We start from the raw sequence: 24,243 nt of genomic DNA on the forward strand, positions 1-24,243 counted from the left end.
ATGCCCCTCTCTGAATACCTTGAAGTGTCTACTTTCCAAAATGGGGTCATTTGTGGGGTGTGTTTACTGTCCTCGCATTTTGGGGGTGTTAATTTGTAAGCACCCCTGTAAAGCCTAAAGGTGCTCATTGGACTTTGGGCTCCTTAGCGCAGTTAGGCTGCAAAAAAGTGCCACACATGTGGTATTGCCGTACTCAGGAGAAGTAGTATAATGTGATTTGGGGTGTATTTTTACACATACCGGTGCTGGGTGGGAGAAATATCTCTGTAAATGACAATTTTTTAATTTTTTTTACACACAATTGTCCATTTACAGAGAGATTTCTCCCACCCAGCATGGGTATGTGTAAAAATACACCCCAAAACACATTATACTACTTCTCCTGAGTACGACGATACCACATGTGTGACACTTTTTTGCAGCCTAGGTGCGCTAAGGGGCCGAACGTCCTAATCACAGGTCATTTTGAGGCAATTGTCCATTTACAGAGATCTTTCTCCCACTCAGCATGGGTATGTGTAAAAATACACCCCAAAACACATTATACTACTTCTCCTGAGTACGGCGATACCACATGTGTGGCACTTTTTTGCACTCTAACTGCGCTAAGGGGCCCAAAGTCCAATGAGTACCTTTAGGATTTCACAGGTCATTTTTGTTTCAAGACTACTCCTCACGGTTTAGGGCCCCTAAAATGCCAGGGCAGTATAGGAACCCCACTAATGACCCCATTTTAGAAAGAAGACACCCCAAGGTATTCCGTTAGGAGTATGGTGAGTTCATAGAAGTTTTTATTTTTTTGTCACAAGTTAGCGGAAATTGATTTTAATTGTTTATTTTTCACAAAGTGTCATTTTCCGCTAACTTGTGACAAAAAATAAAATCTTCTATGAACTCACCATACTCCTAACGGAATACGTTTGGGTGTCTTCTTTCTAGAATGGGGTCATTTGTGGGGTTCCTATACTGCCCTGGCATTTTAGGGGCCCTAAACCGTGAGGAGTAGTCTTGAAACCAAATGTCGCAAAATGACCTGTGAAATCCTAAAGGTACTCATTGGACTTTGGGCCCCTTAGCGTACTTAGGGTGTAAAAAAGTGCCACATATGTGGTACCGCCGTACTCAGGAGAAGTAGTATAATGTGTTTTGGGGTGTATTTTTACACATACCCATGCTGGGTGGGAGAAATATCTCTGCAAATAACAATTGTTTGATTTTTTTTTACACACAATTGTCCATTTACAGAGAGATTTCTCCCACCCAGCATGGGTATGTGTAAAAATACACCCCAAAACACATTATACTACTTCTCCTGAGTACGACGATACCACATGTGTGACACTTTTTTGCAGCCTAGGTGCGCTAAGGGGCCGAACGTCCTAATCACAGGTCATTTTGAGGCATTTGTTTTCTAGACTACTCCTCACGGTTTAGGGCCCCTAAAATGCCAGGGCAGTATAGGAACCCCACAAGTGACCCCATTTTAGAAAGAAGACACCCTAAGGTATTCCGTTAGGTGTATGGCGAGTTCATAGAAGATTTTATTTTTTGTCACAAGTTAGTGAAAAATGACACTTTGGGAAAAAAAAAAAAAAATCAATTTCCGCTAACTTTTGACAAAAAAATCTTCTATGAACTCGTCATACACCTAACAGAATACATTGGGGTGTCTTCTTTCTAAAATGGGGTCAGTTTGTGGGGTTCCTATACCGCCCTGGCATTTTACGGGCCAAAAACCGTGAGTAGTCTGGAAACCAAATGTCTAAAAATGACTGTTCAGGGGTATAAGCATCTGCAAATTTTGATGACAGGTGGTCTATGAGGGGGCGAATTTTGTGGAACCGGTCATATGCAGGGTGGCCTTTTAGATGACAGGTTGTATTGGGCCTGATCTGATGGATAGGAGTGCTAGGGGGGTGACAGGAGGTGATTGATGGGTGTCTCAGGGGGTGGTTAGAGGGGAAAATAGATGCAATCAATGCACTGGGGAGGTGATCGGAAGGGGGTCTGAGGGGGATCTGAGGGTTTGGCCGAGTGATCAGGAGCCCACACGGGGCAAATTAGGGCCTGATCTGATGGGTAGGTGTGCTAGGGGGTGTCAGGAGGTGATTGATGGGTGTCTCAAGGTGTGATTAGAGGGGGGAATAGATGCAAGCAATGCACTGGCGAGGTGATCAGGGCTGGGGCCTGAGGGCATTCTGAGGGTGTGGGTGGGTGATTGAGTGCCCTAGGGGCAGATAGGGGTCTAATCTGATAGGTAGCAGTGACAGGGGGTGATTGATGGGTAATTAGTGGGTGTTTAGGGTAGAGAACAGATATAAACACTGCACTTGGGAGGTGATCTGACGTCGGATCTGCGGGCGAACTATTGGTGTGGGTGGGTGATCAGATTGCCCGCAAGGGGCAGGTTAGGGGCTGATTGATGAGTGGCAGTGACAGGGGGTGATTGATGGGTGGCAGTGCCAGGGGGTGATTGATGGGTGGCAGTGACGGGGTGATTGATGGGTGATTGACAGGTGATTGACAGGTGATCAGTGGGTTATTACAGGGAAGCACAGATGTAAATATTGCACTGGCGAATTGATAAGGGGGGTCTGAGGGCAATCTGAGCGTGTAGGCGGGTGATTGGGTGCCCGCAAGGGGCAGATTAGGGTCTGATCTGATGGGAAACAGTGACAGGTGGTGATAGGGGGTGATTGATGGGTAATTAGTGGGTGTTTAGGGTAGATAACAGATGTAAACACTGCACTTGGGAGGTGATCTGACGCCGGATCTGCGGGCGATCTATTGGTGTGGGTGGGTGATCAGATTGCCCGCAAGGGGCAGGTTAGGGGCTGATTGATGGGTGATTGACAGGTGATTGACAGGTAATCAGGGGGATAGATGCATACAGTACACAGGGGGGGGGGGGGGGGGGGTCTGGGGAGAATCTGAGGGGTGGGGGGTGATCAGGAGGGGGCAGGGGGGGGGGATAAAAAAAATAGCGTTTACAGATAGTGACAGGGAGTGATTGATGGGTGATTAGGGGGGTGATTGGGTGCAAACAGGGGTCTGGGGGGTGGGCAGGGGGGGTCTGGGGGGTGCTGTGGGCGATCTGGGGCAGGGGGGGGGGAGAAATCAGTGTGCTTGGGTGCAGACTAGGGTGGCTGCAGCCTGCCCTGGTGGTCTGGTGTATTATACACTTTGTATGCGGCGATCGCGGGGTTAACATCCCGCCGGCGCTTCCGTATGGCCGGCGGGATGTTGCGGCGGGTGAGCGGTGACAGGCGCCGGCGGAGGATCGCGTCACAGATGACGCAATCGCTCCGCCCATGCCCTTACAAGGATCGCCGCCTCTGTGGGTGAGCTGGTCCTTGCGGGCTCCACTTTCCGGCCGCCCCTGTGCGTTAGGCGGTCGGGAAGTGGTTAATCTGCTTCTTCTTGGCGGCGGGCTCCCCTGCGGGAGGGGCGGCTGCTGGGGCGGTCTCTGCCATCTTCCTGCACTACAACAACGTGTAATATTGCGGGGAGAGAGCCGCTCTGCGCTTATAAGGGCATGACTCTGCCCCGCCCCCCCACGGCTCTCTGCTTGTGTTTCCTCGCTGGGAGAAAATCCAGAAAATTTGTACTTACCTCTGTAATTTTCCTTTCCATTTGTAGGCACAATGCGACCCTTTGAGCATTGATGAGAATGCTTGGGTGGCCTTGAAAGCTGCTCTCAATTCCAATATGTTCGAGACCAATCTCTGCTGAGACGGTGACCAGGCTCCCTGTGCCCAGTTGTGCTGAAAGTGGGCTCCCCATCCCCACAGACTGGCGTCGGACGTAACTGTGATCCATGTATATGGTACTAACGAATGTCATTGAAGCAGATTCTTCTGAACTGTCCACCATGTGAGAGACAACCTGGTCTGTATTGATAACTAATGATCTGAGTCATTGACCTGTGATTCCATTGGTTCAGGATCTCCATCTGAAACGGTCGCATGTGCCATCTGCTCCATTTCACCATTGGGATTAATGATGCCATTGTCCCTAGTATTTGGAGACATTTCCTCGCCTGCAGCCTCTGGTGATGTAATAGTGCTAGAATTGTCCTTCTGATTATCAACATCTTCTCTTGTGGTAGTGATACAGTGTTCTGATACGTATCGAAGTATGCTCCCAGATATACTAAGGTTCTTTTTGGAGTTAACTGGCTCTTTTCCCAGTTGATTATCCAACCTAGGTTGGTCAGGAAGGAAATCACCAAGTCTCTGTGTTGCAGCAATCTCTCCTCTGAATCTGCCAGAATCAGGATGTCGTCTAGGTAATGATGAATGCGGACACCCTGCATCCTGAGTTCCGCCACCACCGAGACCAGCGCTTTTGTAAAGGTCCGATGGGCTGTGGAGAGCCCGAAAGGAAGCGAAGAAAATTGGAGATGTTTGTTGTCTACGGAAAATCTGAGACATTTTTTAAATCTTGGATGAACTGGAATATGCAGATATGCATCCTGCAGATCTATTGAAAGCATTCAGTCGTTTGGTAGTATTCTCAGTATTATTGATTGCAAAGATTCCATTTTGAATCTTGGTATGTAGATTGTTCTGTTCAGGTACTTCAGGTCTATCACTGGTCGGTAACCTCCTGATTTCTTTTGAACTAGAAACAATTGGGAGTACACTCCCTGAAATTTTTCTGATGATGGAACCATGATAACTGCTTGCTGAGAGATTAGAGAGTCTATGTATTCTCTTAACATCTTTTTCTTTTGAGGATTCACTGATAATCGTGTTCGTAGGAATCTGTCTTCTGGCTTTCGTCTGAACCTCCATTTGTGACCCCTGCATATTGCTGAAATCACCCAAGGTTCCTTTATCTTCTCCACCCAAATATCCTTGGAGGCCTTTAATCTGGATCCCACTTTGGATACCTGGGTGGGCGTGGCTTCAAAAGGACTGCTTTGATTTTTTTAATGACAACATCAAAATCCATGCTAACCTCAGTAACAGCAAAAAGAGCAATGTGGTTAAAACCATGGTGTGATGATTTGCTCAGCTGCCTGTGCAGACAGGCAGCTTTTTGACCATTGTGTAGGTTTGCATGCTGCAGGACTCTGGAAAGAAGAGCTTCTGTCAGTTTTGCAGCTTGTGCTTGCAGAGGAATTTGCATACGTTGTCATGCAAATTGCCTGGCCACATTCGTTGGAGGCGTGTACTATAAGTACTATGTCTTTCCCACAATGCTTGGCTGTTCATAAGGATTTTGTCCTATGTAACACTCCTGGTGGGGTGTCAGCCTTACTCTCTGTTTGAAGATCAGCTTAGAGTAATTCCTGGAAACTGTGCTAGGCAGATTTCCCTAGTGCAGTTAGGATTGTTTATCTGTTTTGTTTGTCTGTTGCGATTGTCCTGTCCCAGCGGTGGTCGATAGGAAGTCGTTCTGATCTCTGTTCTTGGAGCATAGCTGGTGCAGCGGTTGCTACCAGCTATCTCTTCTGTTCTGCCTCTCTGGATCGCGCTAGCCACTTTTCGCTAGTGCTGTGGATCCTTCTGTTCTGCTACTCTGTACCTGGATCACGCTAGCCACTTTTCGCTAGTGCTGTGGATCCTATCTCTCGCTTGTCCCTGTTTTCGTGTGCCTGTCTTGTCTGCTACGACCGCTTGCTGGAGGCTCGGTGAGGTAACCGTTAAGCAAGCGTTCGTGTCCTCTGTTTCATGTTTGTCTGTCGATGGTTAGTTAGGCGTGCTTGTCTCTATTGTGCTTATCACGTGGAGACCGCGCATAACCGCGTGCAACCGTGTTGCGAATGAGTGCGGTGTTTGCGGTTAGCTAGCGTTTGTTATTTTCCGCATCTTCTCATTGTATTATTTGCTGTGCCTTTGCTACCCTCGTATTCTATTCTGTTCTGCCTTGTGTCACGTCTGGCGATCGCACCTTTCGCGAACGCGTTCCTATTTCATATCTGCTGTTGTGTGTGCGCGGTCGCGGGGTGGCGACTGGATTGGCGCACACACATACAACCTGTACCTTTGCTCGTTCTCATTCGCAATCGCCTCTCTTGCGATTGCGTTCTGCACTTCGTACAATTCCTGTCTGGCATTTGTGGAGGTACAGAGGATTGCTTCCTCTGCACTCCCCAGCGCCATCTGCCGACAGGAATTTCCCTCTACAGGTGCGTAGCACCTTTTGCTGGGTGCCTGCAATTACACGCTTGTGGAGGATTTCCGCCGTGTCAGCGCACGCGTTGTGCGCTGATCACAGAGAAAGTTCCACAATCGTTACAGTATGATCAGCTCAACCCAAAACCCCAGTGTAAACGGAATTTCTGATTTGTACGATTTTGTCGAGTTTGGGTCCTGCGTCTTTAAGAGCTTTAAAAGGCTAAATTCAGAGACCAAGGCGGAATTTCTTTCTGAATGTGTGAGGTTTTGCCTGAATCCCACCTTTCAGATTTCTGATCCGTCCACGTCGGCTCTTCTGTTTGCCTATGTGCTCTTAAAAAACGATTTGTTCACCTGGGCATATGATGTGCTAAAAACCAATTCTTGGAATGATAATCTGTATCAGTTTCTTGCAGTGATATTCTCTCACTGGTTTAAACTGCCTGGCTTACCACCTGCTCTGATTGTGTAGCTGCTGATAAGTCAGCTGATCTTTCCCTTCCATGCAAAACCTTTCAGTATGACAATCAGTTCAATGTGTCAGTTGCCACTTCAGGTTTTAAAAAGCAGCCATCCAAAGCCTCTAAGTCTAAACGTAAAAGATCTAGGAAGGCTTCCCAGCGGAAATATCCGTTGCCCATAGCAACCACAAATAAAGAGGTTATTTCTGTCAAGTCTGAAATGTGCAAAACCATTCAGTATAACAATGATGTTTTGTCTCCTGGTTTTTTGTCTCAATCCAGAGCTTATGTGGATCCTGCTATAGGTAGGATCGCACACTATATTAAAGCAGTTAAAAAATCTGTTCTTGTTCCTGAACTCCACCCATATGGAGATTATCTAGATACTGGCCTGTTTAACCCCCATTTGCTTCCTGGGATGTTGGGGCCTTGCTGGAAGAATTCGATTTTGATTGGAAAGCCTTTTGCGATTTTTACATCGCAAAAAGCGAAAATGTCTTGAATGCTTGTCTCGATTCAATGTACCTTCTGATTGATTCCGATGAATGTGACAAGGATGATGTGGATCTGGTGATTTATGTGTGGCAGACGATTTTGGATGAGTTGCACACACACCAACCAATTGATTCCAATAAAGAGACATCGTTGTCGGATGATTGTTCCTGCCTTTCTGGGGTAAAGCATGAGAGTCTTGACTTTGTGCAATCTGAAATGAATGAGTGTGCCGCTGTGGTTGATTCCTGTGCGAATCCTGAAGGATTCTCTCCTGACAGTGTGCAGTTTGAATCTGTGCGATCTGATGCCTGTTTCTCGGATGTTCCTGCAGATTGTGATCGGCATGAGTCTGCCGGTTTCCTCAAGGATGTGTGGGATCCTTTGTCATTTAGAAACCGATATTTGAGATCTTCTGTCTGTGACCCTGCTATGGGGAAAATTTCTCGACTATGCAGCGTCAAAAGTAAAATTAATGTGCCTAATAAAGTTTATCCTGTTGATGTCGCTATTTCTCCTGCAAATGAGTCTCTGTCTCACCCTGTTCTCACCTGTAAGGGCCCGTTGTCTGGGGACAGTTGCACCAGCGTTTCGGTCCTAGATGCCTTACAGTCTGCTCCGCAGATCGCGGAGGTTTGCGCTATGGAAGCGTCAGTTTCACAACCTAAAGTGATTTTTGATTCGCAGGTTTTGCGTCCTGGCTCCTCGGATTTGACATTGTTGGCCAAATCTAAGAGTGAGGCAGCGCTTCGGTTTTGCGAATCTAACTCTGAAACATTGTTGCTGGGTCCAGAGAGAATTTCTCTGAGCCTGCCCTGTACCATGAATAACAATATGATGTCCAATTACACTGACATTTGTGAGTCCCTTTCTTGCTCTGAGGGAAGTGCTGATTCTGCACCCTGTACTCTGGATGAGTCAATGTGGCCTTGCTTAGAATCCCATGCAGTGTCCCTAGAGGCTCGTCTGGGTATTGCCACTATACTCACCTGTTTTTCTGCAGTTTTGGAGTTGCAAGCTAGTTTGACTGCTACACAGAATTCTGGGTGCAGCAAGATTAAAGTTAGGGAGTCAGTGTGTGGTTCAGTGAATATTCCTGTACATTCCGCTCATGATGATGAAATTCAGTCTCAGTTTATGGTGGAACCTTCCCTGGGACATCTGCCCTGTTCACAAAATAAAGTTCCAGTTTTGCCCTGTAACATGGATAGTACAGAATCCTTCTTAGAAAACTTGAAAAATGATGTTCCTAAGGTCTTGTTTGATGTTCTGGAGGTCTCCGAGTTCCTCCCAAAGGGTGCAGAACTTGTAGGAGATGTTTCCCACAATGCTTGGCTGTTCATAAGGATTTCGTCCTATGTAACACTCCTGGTGGGGTGTCAGCCTTACTCTCTGTTTGAAGATCAGCTTAGAGTAATTCCTGGAAACTGTGCTAGGCAGATTTCCCTAGTGCAGTTAGGATTGTTTATCTGTTTTGTTTGTCTGTTGCGATTGTCCTGTCCCAGCGGTGGTCGATAGGAAGTCATTCTGATCTCTGTTCTTGGAGCATAGCTGGTGCAGCGGTTGCTACCAGCTATCTCTTCTGTTCTGCCTCTCTGGATCGCGCTAGCCACTTTTCGCTAGTGCTGTGGATCCTTCTGTTCTGCTACTCTGTACCTGGATCGCGCTAGCCACTTTTCGCTAGTGCTGTGGATCCTATCTCTCGCTTGTCCCTGTTTTCGTGTGCCTGTCTTGTCTGCTACGACCGCTTGCTGGGCTCGGTGAGGTAACCGTTAAGCAAGCGTTCGTGTCCTCTGTTTCATGTTTGTCTGTCGATGGTTAGTTAGGCGTGCTTGTCTCTATTGTGCTTATCACATGGAGACCGCGCATAACCGCGTGCACTGTTGCGAATGAGTGCAGTGTTTGCGGTTAGCTAGCGTTTGTTATTTTCCGCATCTTCTCATTGTATTATTTGCTGTGCCTTTGCTACCCTCGTATTCTATTCTGTTCTGCCTTGTGTCACGTCTGGCGATCGCACCTCTCGCGAACGCGTTCCTATTTCATATCTGCTGTTGTGTGTGCACGGTCGCGGGGTGGCGACTGGATTGGCGCACACACATACAACCTGTCCCTTTGCTCGTTCTTATTCGCAATCGCCTCTCTTGCGATTGCGTTCTGCGCTTCGTACAATTCCTGTCTGGCATTTGTGGAGGTACAGAGGATTGGTTCCTCTGCACTCCCCAGCGCCATCTGCCGACAGGAATTTCCCTCTACAGGTGCGTAGCACCTTTTGCTGGGTGTCTGCAATTACACGCTTGTGGAGGATTTCTGCCGTGTCAGCGCACGTGTTGTGCGCTGATCACGGAGAAAGTTCCACAATCGTTACACATGGGCAGCGGATATTAGTTCTAAACAGAACTGGATAAAAATACCATATGATGGCTCCAACTTATTCGGTTCAGATAAAATCCCCCCCCCCCCCCCCAAAAAAAAAATGTCTGTCAAAGTGTCAATTAACATTAGGAGGACTAGGTTCCAGGACCTGGAAGCGATCGTACTGCCACAACTGGGACAGCACAGACACTTCCAAAAAAATTACACAGCAATTGTGTTTAGATAGTTCACCGTGGCACTTGGTGGTACCACGGCTCAGTAAAAAATGTTTGAACCAGGCTTATGATGATGATGACTCAAGAAGACGGAGTCTGGAGGTTGTGGTGGTAGAGGGTGGTAAGGCAGGCATAGTGATTTTTTCTTTCCAACAACAGGGGCCAGGAATTCACCAACCACCCAAAAATGGTTGATTTTGAGAAACGTCAGTCTGTCCACAGACTGTGTGGACAGACGAGAGCGCTTCTCAGTTACCACGCCACCAGCCGCACTAAAGCACCTTTCGGACAGCACGCTGGAAGGGGGGCAAGCAAGGACTTCCAGGGCGTACTGCGCCAGATCGCTCCAGATATCCAGGTCCTTGACCCAGTAATCCAAGGGGTCCACAGGGGTGTCGCTCTCAAGGCCGTTGTAGGACCTGCCACCATCCAGGTCAGGCACTGGTTCTGGCTTTGAGAGCCAAATGCTGCTGCAGGCACCTCCTCACTCGGCAGCTGTACCGGCATGGCGTACAGCGCCTTTGTGAGAGACAGCAGGTTTGATGGGCGCCTGCTGCTGATGGACGCAGGCACCTGCTGCTGTGCTGGCTGGACTGTGACAGTAGGGGGTGGGGGAAGTCTGGGGGAAGGCTTCCTCCAAGCGCCAAACCAGGGACCGCTGCAACTCCTTTATTTGGCGCACAGGGTCTCCTCCTGCAGGCGGGAACTGATGCAGCTTCCCCTTCAGCCATGGGTCCAGCATCAGGGTGATCCACATGTCCTCCCGACCACGCATCTCTTTGACCCTTGGGTCCCTGCGCAGGCACTGCAACATGTGCGCTGCCATGGGGAAGAGGGCGGCCATATCTGCTGGCACATGATCTTCATAAGTGCTGTCCTCTTCCTCTGATTCCTCAGCCTCCCCCTGCTCTCTCCACCCCCGCACCACTGCAGCTGCACTCGGCTGTGTCCCCTCATCTTCAGGGTCAGGGACCTCCAACTCCTCCAAGCTCCTCCTCCTGACTCACAGAGGTGGACTGTGGTTGTTGCTGCTGCTGCTCCTGCTGTATCAAGGCTGCCTCTCCCACTTCCAGCAGAGCATCGAGGGCCTTGTGCAGCATGCAGACCATGGTCAACCATTCACAAACTGACGCACGGTCCCGGCTGACCATGTTGGTGTCCTCCAGGAAGGGTGCCAGGACCAAGCACACCAGCTGCATTTAGCTCCAATCAGCACTGCGTATGATCTCTGGGAGGTGGGTGGTGCTGGTCCCGAACACGGTGGCTTCGGCGGTGGATTTGGCCAAGTAACGGTTGACAGCCTGCCTCTGCTCAACCAGACGCTCCAACATGGCCAGGGTGGAATTCCACCATGTTGGAACGTCTATGATCAGACGGTGCCATGGCAGGTTCAGCTCCAGCTGCACGGCTTTCAGGGCCACTGAGGCACCGCCCAAGTGGTGGAAATAACCCACCATTTTGCGAGCCAATTTTAAAAAGTGGCTTCATCCCCTGGTAGGTGCTCAGTAATTTCTGAACCACCAAGTTCAGGACGTGGGCCAGACAGGGGATGTGGTTGAGGTCTCCCCGGTGGATGGCAGCAACAAGGTTGGCCCCATTGTCGGACACCATCTCTCCGATTCTGAGGCCTCTGGGGTTCAGCCAACTCCTCTCCTGCTCTTGGAGTTTTTCCAGGACGTGGTCTGCCGTCAGCCTGTGCTTCACCAGGCTGACCATCTCCAGCAGCGCTTTGCAGTGGCGGGCCGTCACACTGCTGCTGAGGCGGGGGCATTTGGCGGAGGGTGGAACCGGACCACAGGAACCTGCTGAACGTTCCCTAACCCTGCTGCGGGGTGGCACCACCCACTGGCTTGACGATGGTGCTGTCCCCTCCTCACCCCCTTCCACCAAACTGATCCAGTGGGCCGTGAAGGACAGATAGCGACCTGTCCGGAACCTGCTGCTCCAGGAGGCCATCGTCACATGGACCCTCTCCCCTACCGCATGGTCTAGGCCACGCTCCACATTGGCCACCGCAAAGCGGAGCAGTGCTGGCATGGCCGTGCGTGAGAAATAGTGCCGGCTGGGTATTGGCCAATCCGGCGCTGCGCTCTGCAGGAGCACACGCATGTCGCTCCCCTCCTGCACAAAGGAGTACGGGAGGAGCTGGGAGGAAATGGCCCGTACAAGCAGGCCGTTGAGCTGCCAGATGCGACGGCTGCTGGGAGGCTGAGCCTTGATGACAAAGGACTCGCTCAGCATGGTCTGGCGTCGCTTCTGCCTTGCACAGGATGAGGAGGAGGGAGCAGAGGAGACCGCTGAGGACTGGCTGGCTGAACAGGCCTCAGTGTTGGCAGGAGTGGCAAAGGGGGTTCTGGTGGTGCTTTTGGCTGGAGCACTGCCAGCACCAGCTTCCTTCAGCCTCTTGAACTCCTCATGCTCGTGAGGATGTTTTTGGAAAGATGAGTTATGAAGCTGGAGGTGCCATGGTTGGAGGGGTTCCAACCTCTGCTCAGCTTCACCTTGCACACATTGCAAGTTACAAACTGGCTGTCCACTGAGGGCAGGTCAAAAAAATGCCAGATTTCCTGCGGTGGTTGGGCCTGTGGTGGTTATGGCCTGGGGTTGAGTGGTGTGGCTGGTGGTTGCGGCAGGAAAAGATGAAGCAGCAGGCTGTGGGTTCCACATTCCATGCCCACTGCTGCTCCTGCCAATGTCAGCGATGCTAATCCTCCGTGACAGACCCACGGATGCATCCTCCTCCTCAGAGCCAAAATCCCCCTCTTGTGGTTGGTAGTCGCGGTCAGCATTATTATCATCATCATCAAACAATGGCTGGGATGGTGATGACCCCCAACACTCTTCTTCTGCTGACACCTCAGGCAAGGAATCCCCACCAACTATCACCGTCACCATCTTTGACTCCTCCAGAAACCCTAGTGCGCCCAGAATGTCCTTCTCCAAGGGGGTGGAGCTCTCTCTTGTAGAGCTGGTAGTGGTGGCCTGCTCATCCAACATCAGCTGCATCACAGGCTCGGCATGTTTCTCCTCTAATTTGTGGCGCCGACACTGCTGAAAAATAGTCGTTACATGCTGCTGCGCCTCTGCAGCGTGACTCCCCCTATCAGCTGGGCGCCCAGTGTGTCCACGGCCAGTGGCTACTGGCTGAATGGGCAGTGTGGCAGACCTGCTGGCTGTGACGGTGCCAGCAATGTTCCCTCTCTTCTTGGCTTTGATGGCCTTCCCCCGGATGCCAGTGCCAGCAGACATAGTGCAAGTTTTGATGATGTCACACTCACCAGATGGATGTGGGGTACTTGCACTTTATTCAAATCGGGGTAATTGGTGTTGGACTTGACTTGAATTAATAGCACGGAGTGACAGAGAGCACAGTAGAACACAGTGTGCACACTAACGGATGGTCTGTCACACTGCCACTCAGAGTGAGCAGCACAGCAGAAATTACTCTAACAACTAGCACTGCAGTACTGAATAACTACACAATATACAGTAATCCTCCCTATGCCTTAAACTATACTGCGCAGCTAAGGCAATAGTACAGGCCTGGCCAATGTGCACAAACAGCACACACAGACACAGACACTTAACTAGCAGAGCTGCTGCAGGCTGCAGCAGAGACTGTCACACACTAACTACAATCACAATACAACACACTACTAGCTAAACAACAATACAACAGTATTATAGTACAGGTGTTTGTGTGTAAAAACATTGAGTTTATCACTGGGATAATGCACTTGCTTCAGCCAAACACACTGGAGAATGTCTCTCAATGTGCAGTCAAGCAAGGACGAGATTCTCATCATGGCCCCACTCCTTATATACCGGAGGGACTGGCCAAGGTTCCCCTTTGTGATTGGTTGCTTGGGCTTAGGCTGGGAGCCCTCTGATTGGCTCAATGATGTCATGGACGTCATCTCCATGGTAACAAGTACCCGGATGCCGATATCTGCGAATATCCGGGTTATGCGACCAGAAATCCGCGGATAGCTATCCAGATTTGGGCCCAGGTATCCGGAATCCGGCCGGATAGCTAAAAACAGTTCGGATATCCGGGTTACCCGGATATCCGGATGAGCAACACTGGCCTAAAGTGTTTTAAAACATCTTGCATGAGTATACATCAATCAGGTAGTGTAATAAGTGTACTGCTTCACACTGACAGACTAAACTCACTGTGTGATGCACCGCAAACAGCTATTTGTGTAGTGACGGCCTTGCTGGACTGGTTCGCACCATGGCGAGAGTGCAGGCGATGGTGATTTTCAAGCCCATATGGTCAGGCTGAGGTAGCTGAATGACAGAACAACAGTGACCGAGTGTCCAGCTGATCGAATTTGGTCTGTCCACAATGAAGCAACAACCTTATTATCTATCTTCTCAAGTGTGCCGTCCAACCCCAACACACTCATTTAGCCGGTCATTGCTTCATTGTGATATGTAAGCCCCTTCACCGCGGCAAGGTAACGATCACAAAGGGGAATTGACACATGTACATGCCTTTTGTTTTGTTGTTGCAGCCGCAGTGCAACCAGAAAAATTAGGCAGGCATGTGCACGCACCAGAAAAATTATAGCGGTCGCTGGCGCTGCTAGCAGCGGCCTTAAAAATTCAGGAATCCGCCTGGAGTCCTGGATCCTGTTGGTGGTGGCAGAGAAGGCAGTCAAGCGGCCTGCAGGCAGAGATGGTGTGTGGGGAGCGACTTAGTCTTGGGGCAGGCAGTCATACGGCGTGCAGGCAGAGATGCTGTGTGTGGGGACTGACTTAGTCTTCGGGCAGGCTTGAGCGTGCTTTGCAGACCAGGCATCTGTGGTCAGATGGACCCTTGACCCAATGCTGTGTGCCAGAGATGACACCACTTGCCTTTCAACATCACGGTACAGTTTGAGTATCGCCTTTTTTGATAAATAATTGCGGCCTGGTATCTTCCACTGCGGTGTGTGGCTTTGGTTTTGTGTGCTGATTTTCCTCAGGTGGTCATCCCATTGCAGTTTGTGCATTGTAATCATGTGCCTTCGCAAGGTAGTTGTCTCTACGCGGGTCTTGGTCTTTCCACGGCTCAATTTTCGGTGGCAGAGAGTACATATGGCATTGCTCTCATCTGAGGCAGGCACACCAAAAAATTTCCACACCGCTGAGCCCTGGGGTGATGGCACTTTGGTGATGGCGGCCGACTGAGTGTTAAGTGGGGTGCCAGAATCAGAGCAGGAGGAGGAAGATATGTCACGCTTCTGTGCAATGTGCAACTGATATTGTTTAAAAGGAATCCATATCCCTCTCAATTAAGGGTCCCTTTAAGACGGGCAGTGTTGAGAGGCTCAGAGGGTGGAGTTGGACCTGGTTGTCCGGGTGACGCATAGCATCCATCCTCCACACAGTGAGACAGTGTCATGTCTGATCGTGCTGCTAGAAACTCCCTTACACACTGTCTTTCACATGTGCTCATTGGGAAGTGAAATGTAATCCCCCCAAACTATCTCCGCTTCTACACCTCCTACACTCCCAAAATTTTCAGGGTATGGAGGGGACTCCCTGAACTACCGCTGTGCCAAATTGCAGCCCTTAAGACCCACTGGTTCCCGAGATAGATTACAGAAACCTATCTTGTGAACCAGCGGCCGAGGCTCGGGGCTGCAATATGGCACAGTTCGGGTGGTTCGGCGGGTCCCCTCCATACCCTGAAAATGTGAGGAGTGTAGGAGGTGTGGAAGCGGAGATATTTGGGGCTTGATTCACTAAGGCAAATAGCATGCCTTATCAAAGTTAACATGCCTTACCAGAGTAGCATATCGAGCGCTATGAACCACACAGCGGCTCGGGGCAGAACGAGTGGAGCTCTCGTCATTGCCAATTAGCAGGCATAAGTACGCTGTTCTGATAAGGCGTGTTAACTTTGATAAGGCGTGCTAACTTTGATAAGGCATGCTATTTGTCTTAGTGAATCAAGCCCTTGGTGTGATTACTGCCAGCAGCATAAGTAATAGGAAATGTGGCAGCACAGGCTCCTACTGCACATGTGGGGCAGCACAAATTAACAGGCAGCATGATCAGACACATCACCGGAAAAGCCTTAGCAGAGGCTGCCCCCCAAGATATTTCCCAGGGAGGGTCCTCATAGAATATAACAGACAAGTGTACATAACCATATATATATGTAAATACAAATGTTATAAACCATTACATCAATACATAAAACATAATAAATACATAATAAATAATTACATGAAATTTGTCACTACAAAACATTAAAAATAGCTGGTGGACACATAAAATTACGGGAAAGGCTACATCGCACAAAATCAATCTGGAAGGTAAAGCTAAAAAAACTTCATCTAAAAATGAATGATGCAAGGAATATGCCACACCAGGATAGTCCCCAGGCCTGGTGCTGCCGTGACCACCAGTATCCACACAATAGGCTGTGGTGTGGTGCCAGGGTGGTTGTGTGTGGGGTGGGTGAGGCAGAGCGGATGGGCGGACTCAGGCAGGGTGTCTCCAGAGTGATGCAGGTACACTCCATTTCAATAAGGATCCTGGTACAAGGGGCAAAACTAAAGGTGACAGGGGTACTATCTGGGGTGGCAACACGTGTTATATAATACAAAATAAAAACATTAGGAGGGGTAAGGATGGTAATAATTTAGATGCAACAATTAAAATAAACATAAATCACACTCATTCGTTTTCTGGTGTTTATTAAGGAGAAACCGTAACCAAGGATTGACCTTCATCCCAATCAGTAGCTGATACCCCCTTACCCATGAGAAATCTTTTCTTTTTCTCACTGGGATCATCAGGGGGCTCTGTATGGCTGATATTGTGGTGAAAACTCTCCCACAGTGTAATGTCAGGACCATGGTCCTGACATCACACTGTGGGAGCCTTGTTGCATTGTGGGAAATAGCAGCTGTGGGAGCCTTGTTGCATTGTGGGAAATAACAGCTGTTTCCAACTGCCAAAAAACCAAGCAGCAGCTACTTCCACAGAGATCACCTGCCAGCAGTAAAAATGTCATCATGTGATAAATGACAGAATGTAAATCAGGGAGAGGAGAGACTTTACAATGGGCAAACACTGACTAAATCATTTATACATAGTTATTGTAAAAATGATGCACTCTTCTTATTATATTATTTTCACTGGAGATCCCCTTTAAGTCTTTCTTTATTAACAAAAAGTTTTTCACACCGTATGCATTGTTATTTTTCAGTATTGACATCTTCCACAGCGCCATACAAAGTATATTGTCTTGTCACTTAACTGTCCCTCAGGGGGCTCACAATTTAATCCCTACCATAGCCATGTGTCTATGTATGTATCTAGGCATCTAAAATAAGGGATATCTGTGAATTTTCTGGTGTCAAGCAAGGTCTTTTTTTTCCATCAAACATTTCCCAAATAGGAATATGGGCTCTCACCTGTGTGGGTTTTCATGTGTCTTTGAAACTTTACTCTATCATAGAAATTTTTCCCACATTCTGAACATGACAAAGGAGTCTCGCCTGTGTGCATTCTCTTATGCTTAAGAAGATTTCCACTATCAGAATAAGATTTCCCACACTCTGAACACGAATAAGGCTTCTCACCTGTGTGAATTCTGAAGTGTCTAACAAGGTTACTCTTCAGAGTGAATCTATTCCCACACTCTGAACACGAATAAGGCCTCTCAACTGTGTGGGTTGTCATGTGTCTTTGAAACGTTACTCTCTCAACATAATTGTTCCCACATTCTGAATATGACAAAGTAGACTCGCCTGTGTGCATTCTCATGTGCTTCATAAAATTTTCACTATCAGAAAAACATTTCCCACACTCCGAACATGAATAAGGCCTCTCAACTGTGTGGGGCGTGAGGTGTCTTTGAAATGTTACTCTCTCAACAAAATTGTTCCCACATTCTGAATATGACAAAGGAGACTCGCCTGTGTGCATTCTCATGTGCTTAAGAAGATTTCCACTATCAGAATAACATTTCCCACACTCTGAACATGAATAAGGCTTCTCACCAGTGTGAATTCGGAAGTGTCTAACAAGGTTACTCTTCAGAGTGAATCTTTTCCCACACTCTGAACATGAATAAGGCCTCTCACCAGTGTAGGTTGTCAGGTGTGTTTGAAACTTTACTCTCTCAAAGAAACTTTGCCCATATTCTGAATATGACAAAGAAGACTCGCCTGTGTGTATTCTCATGTGCTTAAGAAGATTTCCACTATCAGAAAAACATTTCCCACACTCTGAACATGAATAAGGCTTCTCACCTGTGTGAATTCTGAAGTGTCTAACAAGGTTACCCTTCATTAAAAATGTCTTTCCACACTCTGAACATGAAAAAGGTTTAATGCCTGTGTGACATGCCTGACGCTTAGTAAGATGACTTTGTATAGTCAGAATGGATTTCTTACTAAAGCATTCACCACATTCACAGTCCTCAGCATTAGATGGAGCTTCTATAAAATGCAATTGGTCAGAAGATTCCTCAGGATCAGAGTGTGATCCATCTACACTGTGATCTCTATGATGTGTATTCCCAGTGATTGGAGAACATTGTGTGACGCCATCATCTTCTGTAGCGCCATCTGGAGGTGAAATAGGATGGACCTCCGAGGGGTTCCTCACATCATTTCTGTCTGTTGAGGGAACAAACATAAAACAATGTTTATAGCTCCTGTTTTGTAGTTGGGAATCCTGTATGCTGCTCTAGTAGGCAGAAGTGTCACACAGCTCCAGCATAGATTTGGCTGCAGAAGAAATGAATACACGAAATTTAAAAATAGGAAGTAACATAGAGGTTGATTCATTAACACTATCACACTCACATAGTGCAAGGTAAATTGAGTACATGCTATGTGAGGTGCTTTCAGCATAGCATGCGCTGTTAAGGTACATTTACTCCGAGTTGCAGCACATCAGCTGAGGAGGCAGGAAGGAAAGCTTGAAAGCGCTGTTGCTGAACTGGAAGCTGCCTACAATGATTGGCCTCTGATGCTGTTGAAGTTTGTGATCGCAGCATTTTTATACATCATATAAGCTATACCGGAGGTGAATTGCCAGTGAGGCTGTGGGGGGGGGGGGGGGGCAATACACCAGAGGCGAGAATGGGCCCTGAAGGCCGCAGCATCCGGTAAAGGTTATTTATTTACCTGAAACTGGCATTCCTAATCCACTGGTCACCATCATGTCCTCCTCCATACACTGCCGGCCACCCGTCACTTCTGTCTCTTCTTCTACGTCTTCTTCCTTTTCTTCTTTAACCTCACATTTTATATAAATCAGTTTTTCAGTCTAAAACCAAAAAATGATATAAGAACCAATATTAAAAAAAAAAAAAAATTATGCACGCACACACGCACGCACACACACACACACACACAGTGCGTGTGGTGAAAATGCTTTGACTGATTTCAAGGAAACTTGCTATGGTACATATGTGAATACACTCCGCACACCCAGGTAAAGTGGTGTTCAAGCTACAGCACCAAACAAACAATGGTATAGCCAGCAAAATAAGTTCTGCAAACAAAAGCTGCACCACCAATATCAATACAAATATATGAACTTTATTGTACAACTGAAGCAAACACAGTAAAACCAATTAAAACAGTGTTTCTAAAACACACTGAACAACCCTATAAGGCACACAACAGTGTCTAATCAATCAGTAATAGGTGCCTCACCTCACAGTAATGGGTAACCCTGTATGCTGCATAAATCAACCCTTCAGGGCTCATGCAAGAGCCCTGTGAGTGGGATGGGGACCCGGATCTGGATAATGAATGGTGCAAAAAAGTGACACGTGCCAAAGAAAGTGATAATGCTCATGGGGGTTTATTCACTAAGGAAATAGCGCGAGTAAACTCCTGTTATTCGAACTATTTCCACAGTGTGCTTTAAATGTAATGTGGTGCATGCTACATGTGCTATTAGCCACATACCACACATATACAAAGGAGCGCATGCTATGCTGTGGGTAGTGCAGCCTAGCAAATGCTATCACCTAAAGTCTCCTTACAGCATATAAGGAGGAGCGCTCGTCTCCTCCCGCCCTGAGCCCCTGCTGGTCCAATTACAATAGAGGATGTGATGCCAACACTCTGATTGGCCCAATAGGCTGACAGACAGTGAAGTGACAGACAGCCTACTGGCCCAATCAGAATGTGGGGATCACATCTTTTATAGTCATTGGATGCGGCGGGGCTCAGGGCGGGAGGAGACGAGCACTTCTTATTTGCTGGAAGGAGGCTTAAGGTGATAGCATTCGCTATGCTGCACTACCCACAGCTCCTTTGTATGCTCATGCTACATGGCTAATAGCGCACGTAGCGTGCACTGCATTACATTTAAAGCATGCTGTGGAAATAGCGCAAGTAACAGGAGATTACTCACGCTATTTCCTTTAGTGAATCAACCCTATAAACAAAGTGCACGATGATCAAACAGTATAGTGTAATAATATGCTCATAGTCCTGTTATAGGTATGCATATGTATATAATAATGTGGCAAAATAAATTAACAGACCATATATATGAGAGACTAAGGCAACTGAGTGGTATCCATACAGTGACTGATCCGGTGTCCACCACGATTAGGCAATGTAAATGCAGCATCCAGTCGAGGAAGAGGGTAGCAGAGAAACACTCCACGTGTGGCGTGGTCCACAAGACCACTTCGTCAGGAGCTGGTGGATGCTGGGTAAGTATCTGTCTTTTATATCCTATAGGGTGTGGAACTCTGGCCAGTAATAAATAATATCTGCGAGTGGTTAAATCCCAGGCAAAAAAGCTGTGCTTCCTGATTATTTGGATCGCAGGGAGATAAGCTTTATGTCTGGCCGGAGATGACAAAGCAAAAATATGTGAAAGTGGGCGGAATTAACCACACTGAAGCGCTCTATCTCCAGATAGTGTAAACGGTGGCCTACAGGGTACACACTAGAAGCCCAGTGTACAATGCAAATATAATGCATGTAATTACTAACAATTAAGCATAAAATGGGACATAAGTGAAGCTTGGTATACAGATCCTATTTACATCTGCCAATGGCAAAAATGTAAAAGGCTATTATTCTCAACGTAATAAAGCCAGAGTCCCCAAACTTGGCACAGTTAGTCACTTGGTGACTGAGGTTAAAGTGGACCGGAACTCTTGCACTGGACAGAAGGAATACATAGAGAAATGCACACTGTATGTACTTAGAGAGTTTAGCCTGTGATTTCCCTTCATCTGTGAATAAGCACACGTTGAAATTTGATCCCTCAGCTGCATCAGCTGACTGCCACGACAGAGAGCTGATTTGTAAATACAGGATGTTAACAATGTGTCTGCTTCCATGAAAGCAGGAAGTAGACACACTGCAGATTTTTTTTTTCAGGATTAGTATCAGCTGTTACAAAGAAATGTTTTCCTTTAAAGGATATTATGCTGTTGATTATCTTTTAGAGCTGAGATGAAGTTCTGCATTCAGGTCCGCTTTAAAAATTCAGGAAAAGTGGGTGGAGCATAAAACAGCCAATCACATTTCTGCCATGCATTTTAAATGGAAAAACGTTAACTGCAGACATTCTAATGCTACGTACACACATGCGACAATGATCGTTCGTTGAGGACGACGAACAAACTTTTAATTGATGAAAGAACGACCTAAGTAAAGTTAGTTTTAAAAGGTGTGTAACGATCTGATCGTTAGAACGAACGTTACATCACGTAAAGCAACTATTGCGCCTGCGCATAAAAATGAGAAGTTTCAGGGAGAAATAGTGAAATGCGCATGTCAAGCCTAGTACGAACGACCGTTTCCAACGATGTACTACTTTTGCAAACGATCGTCGTTGGTTAAAATCCGCCGAGACAGAACTTTTTTTTGTAGCGATTTGGCTCGTTCGTCGTTTGCCTTAATAGTCGGTGGTTCGTTTTTTGTAACGATCGTCGTTGGTAAAGATCGGGGAACGATCGTTACAAACGACTATAGTCGCATGTGTGTACGCACCTTTAGACTGTTGATGCAGGGTCTTAATGTTGGCACAGCTGGTCAATGGGGGACGGAGATTAATATTCGAGGAAAGTGAGTGGAGCTTACAACAGCCAATCAAAATTCAACTATTGATTTCCAAGGGAAAGATTTAAATTTCTGTCATCCTTACACTGTTAATGGCAGAGGCCTTAAACCTGCTACAGTCAATCATTAGGTGACTGGGGTTCAAATTCACTAAATCAGGCAGAGCCACAAACATCCAATCAGATTTCTTTGCTTGATAACCTGCTTCCATTCTCACATTATTCATGCCAAGGACTGGAAAGCTCATAAACTTAGTCATTGAGTGACTGTGTGTCTTGCTTACAAACAAAAAGTGGGCAGAGCCAACAACCAAAATTATACATGGGGAAGTTTAAACTGCAGCAATTATTATACTGTTAATGGCAGTATTCTCAAACTTGCCAAGATGGTCACTGGGTGACTGGAAATAATATTCAGGAAAGTGGGTGGAGCCAACAGCCAATAAAAATTAAACTATTGATTTTCAAAGGAAATATTTAAACTGCTGCCATTCTCACACTGTTTATGGCAGAGGCTTTAAACCTGCTACAGTCAATCATTGGGTGACTGGGGTTTAAATCCACTAAATAGGGCATTGCCAGACATCCAATCAGATTTCTTTGCTTGATAACCTGCTTCCATTCTCTTAATGATGCCAGGAACCCAAAAGCTCAAAAACTTGGTCATTTAGTGACTTTTTGTCAAGGTTAGACAAAGTGGGCGAAAACCACAACAAAATACATACCCAGCAATGCCAGGTCATCAGCTAGTAGAATTCATAAAAAAGGAATTTGGAGTCACTGTTGAGTAAAGAAGATCACAAGTCCACCTACCTCATATTGCAGCGCATAGCTGTGACCTTCCTGTAGACAATCCTGGGAATAAAGAGGACCTGTGATTTTCTGTGGTGAGTTTGTGTGGATGGATGATTCAATCTTAAAGTCACTAGAGAGATCTTTATGTCCTCCTGAGAGCTCCGCCTCCTCCATCACACTGTCTGCTCCCTCCTCCTCTTTCACCTCTTGTTCACCAGTTGTGCTTAGATTGTTATGCTTACCATTCTGAATACATAATGAAGATAACAATAATAATAAAGTAAACATCAGATGTCATTGTGCTTTTTATTTCTCTTACCTGATAATTGTAAGGGGAGGTGGCATCTTCCTGTGCAAAATCCTGGGGATAAAGAGAACCTGTACATCTCTCTGGTGGGTTTCTGTTTCCGGATCCATCTATAGAAAAACACAAACACACACTGACTGAATATATTTAGTCTCATGTAAAAACATATGTGTGTATTTGCACTAAGGACAGCAAAAGGGAGTTGGCAAATATGGGCTTATCTCCATGATGTTATACTGAGGAATGGTGATGGGCCTTTCATATGGTGTACAGCATCTCCTCCTCATTTGTTGGCACTATGATGTTATACTGAGGAATGGAGATGGGCCTTTCATATGGTGTACAGTATCTCCTCCTTATGTGTTGGTGCTATGATGTTATACTGAGGAATGGAGATGGGCCTTTCATATGGTGTACAGTATCTCCTCCTCATGTGTTGGTACTATGATGTTATACTGAGGCATGGAGATGGGCCTTTCATATGGTGTACAATATCTCCTCCTCATGTGTTGGCCCTATGATGTTATACTGAGGAATGGAGATGGACCTTTCATATGGTGTACAGTATCTCCTCCTCATTTGTTGGTGCTATGATGTTCTACTGAGGAATGGGGATGGGCCTTTCATATGGTGTACAGTATCTCCTCCTCATTTGTTGGTACTATGATGTTATACTGAGGAATGGAGATGGACCTTTCATATGGTGTACAGTATCTCCTCCTCATTTGTTGGTGCTATGATGTTCTACTGAGGAATGGAGATGGACCTTTCATATGGTGTACAGCATCTCCTCCTCATTTGTTGGTGCTATGATGTTATAATTAGGAATAGAGATGGACCTTTCATATGGTGTACAGTATCTCCTCCTCATTTGTTGGTGCTATGATGTTATACTGAGGAATGGAGATGGACCTTTCATATGGTGTACAGTATCTCCTCCTCATTTGTTGGTACTATGATGTTATACTGAGGAATGGAGATGGACCTTTCATATGGTGTACAGTATCCCCTCCTCATTTGTTGGTACTATGATGTTATACTGAGGAATGGAGATAGGCCTTTCATATGGTGTACATCTCTTGCTCATTTGTTGGTACTATGATGTAACACTGAGAAGGGACCCTGAGCTGGAATGGTGGGTTATATTAATCTCCGGGAAACCTTTGAACCATCGAGAAGCTTTCAACGACTGTGGTAAGTGTCTAACTTTTGCTTTTTACTGACTTCAGATGTATTTTCAAGATTATTTTTTACAAGCAGATGTTCCTGTGTTACAGTCCAGTGCTAATACAGCTGATCTGATGAAGGGAGTGACTCTTGAAAGCAAATCCCATAACAGCTTTTGTTAGTGCAAGTACACTAATAATCACATATAATACTGACTCAACCTATTTTGATGCTATCAGGGCACCAACATGGCATC

The 24,243-nt window shown here is 46.8% G+C and overlaps 1 protein-coding gene across 4 annotated transcripts in view; it reads right to left on the bottom strand.

Moving 5' to 3' along the window:
• Positions 1–16,344: 16,344 nt before the first annotated feature.
• Positions 16,345–24,243, bottom strand: part of LOC137535001 (oocyte zinc finger protein XlCOF7.1-like) — a 33,565-nt gene continuing 25,666 nt past the window's right edge. For all 4 annotated transcript variants that reach the window (XM_068256760.1, XM_068256763.1, XM_068256761.1 and 1 more), the window contains exons 10-13: positions 22,833–22,930; positions 22,532–22,759; positions 18,807–18,948; positions 16,345–18,293 (exon numbers count right to left, since the gene is read on the bottom strand). In XM_068256760.1, coding sequence (XP_068112861.1) covers positions 17,050–18,293; positions 18,807–18,948; positions 22,532–22,759; positions 22,833–22,930 — 1,712 coding nt within the window. In that variant the 3' untranslated portion in view covers positions 16,345–17,049. The remainder of the gene's footprint in view (positions 18,294–18,806; positions 18,949–22,531; positions 22,760–22,832; positions 22,931–24,243) is intronic.

The sequence above is a fragment of the Hyperolius riggenbachi genome, chromosome 10 (assembly GCF_040937935.1).
Source record: "Hyperolius riggenbachi isolate aHypRig1 chromosome 10, aHypRig1.pri, whole genome shotgun sequence".
Taxonomy (NCBI): domain Eukaryota; kingdom Metazoa; phylum Chordata; class Amphibia; order Anura; family Hyperoliidae; genus Hyperolius; species Hyperolius riggenbachi.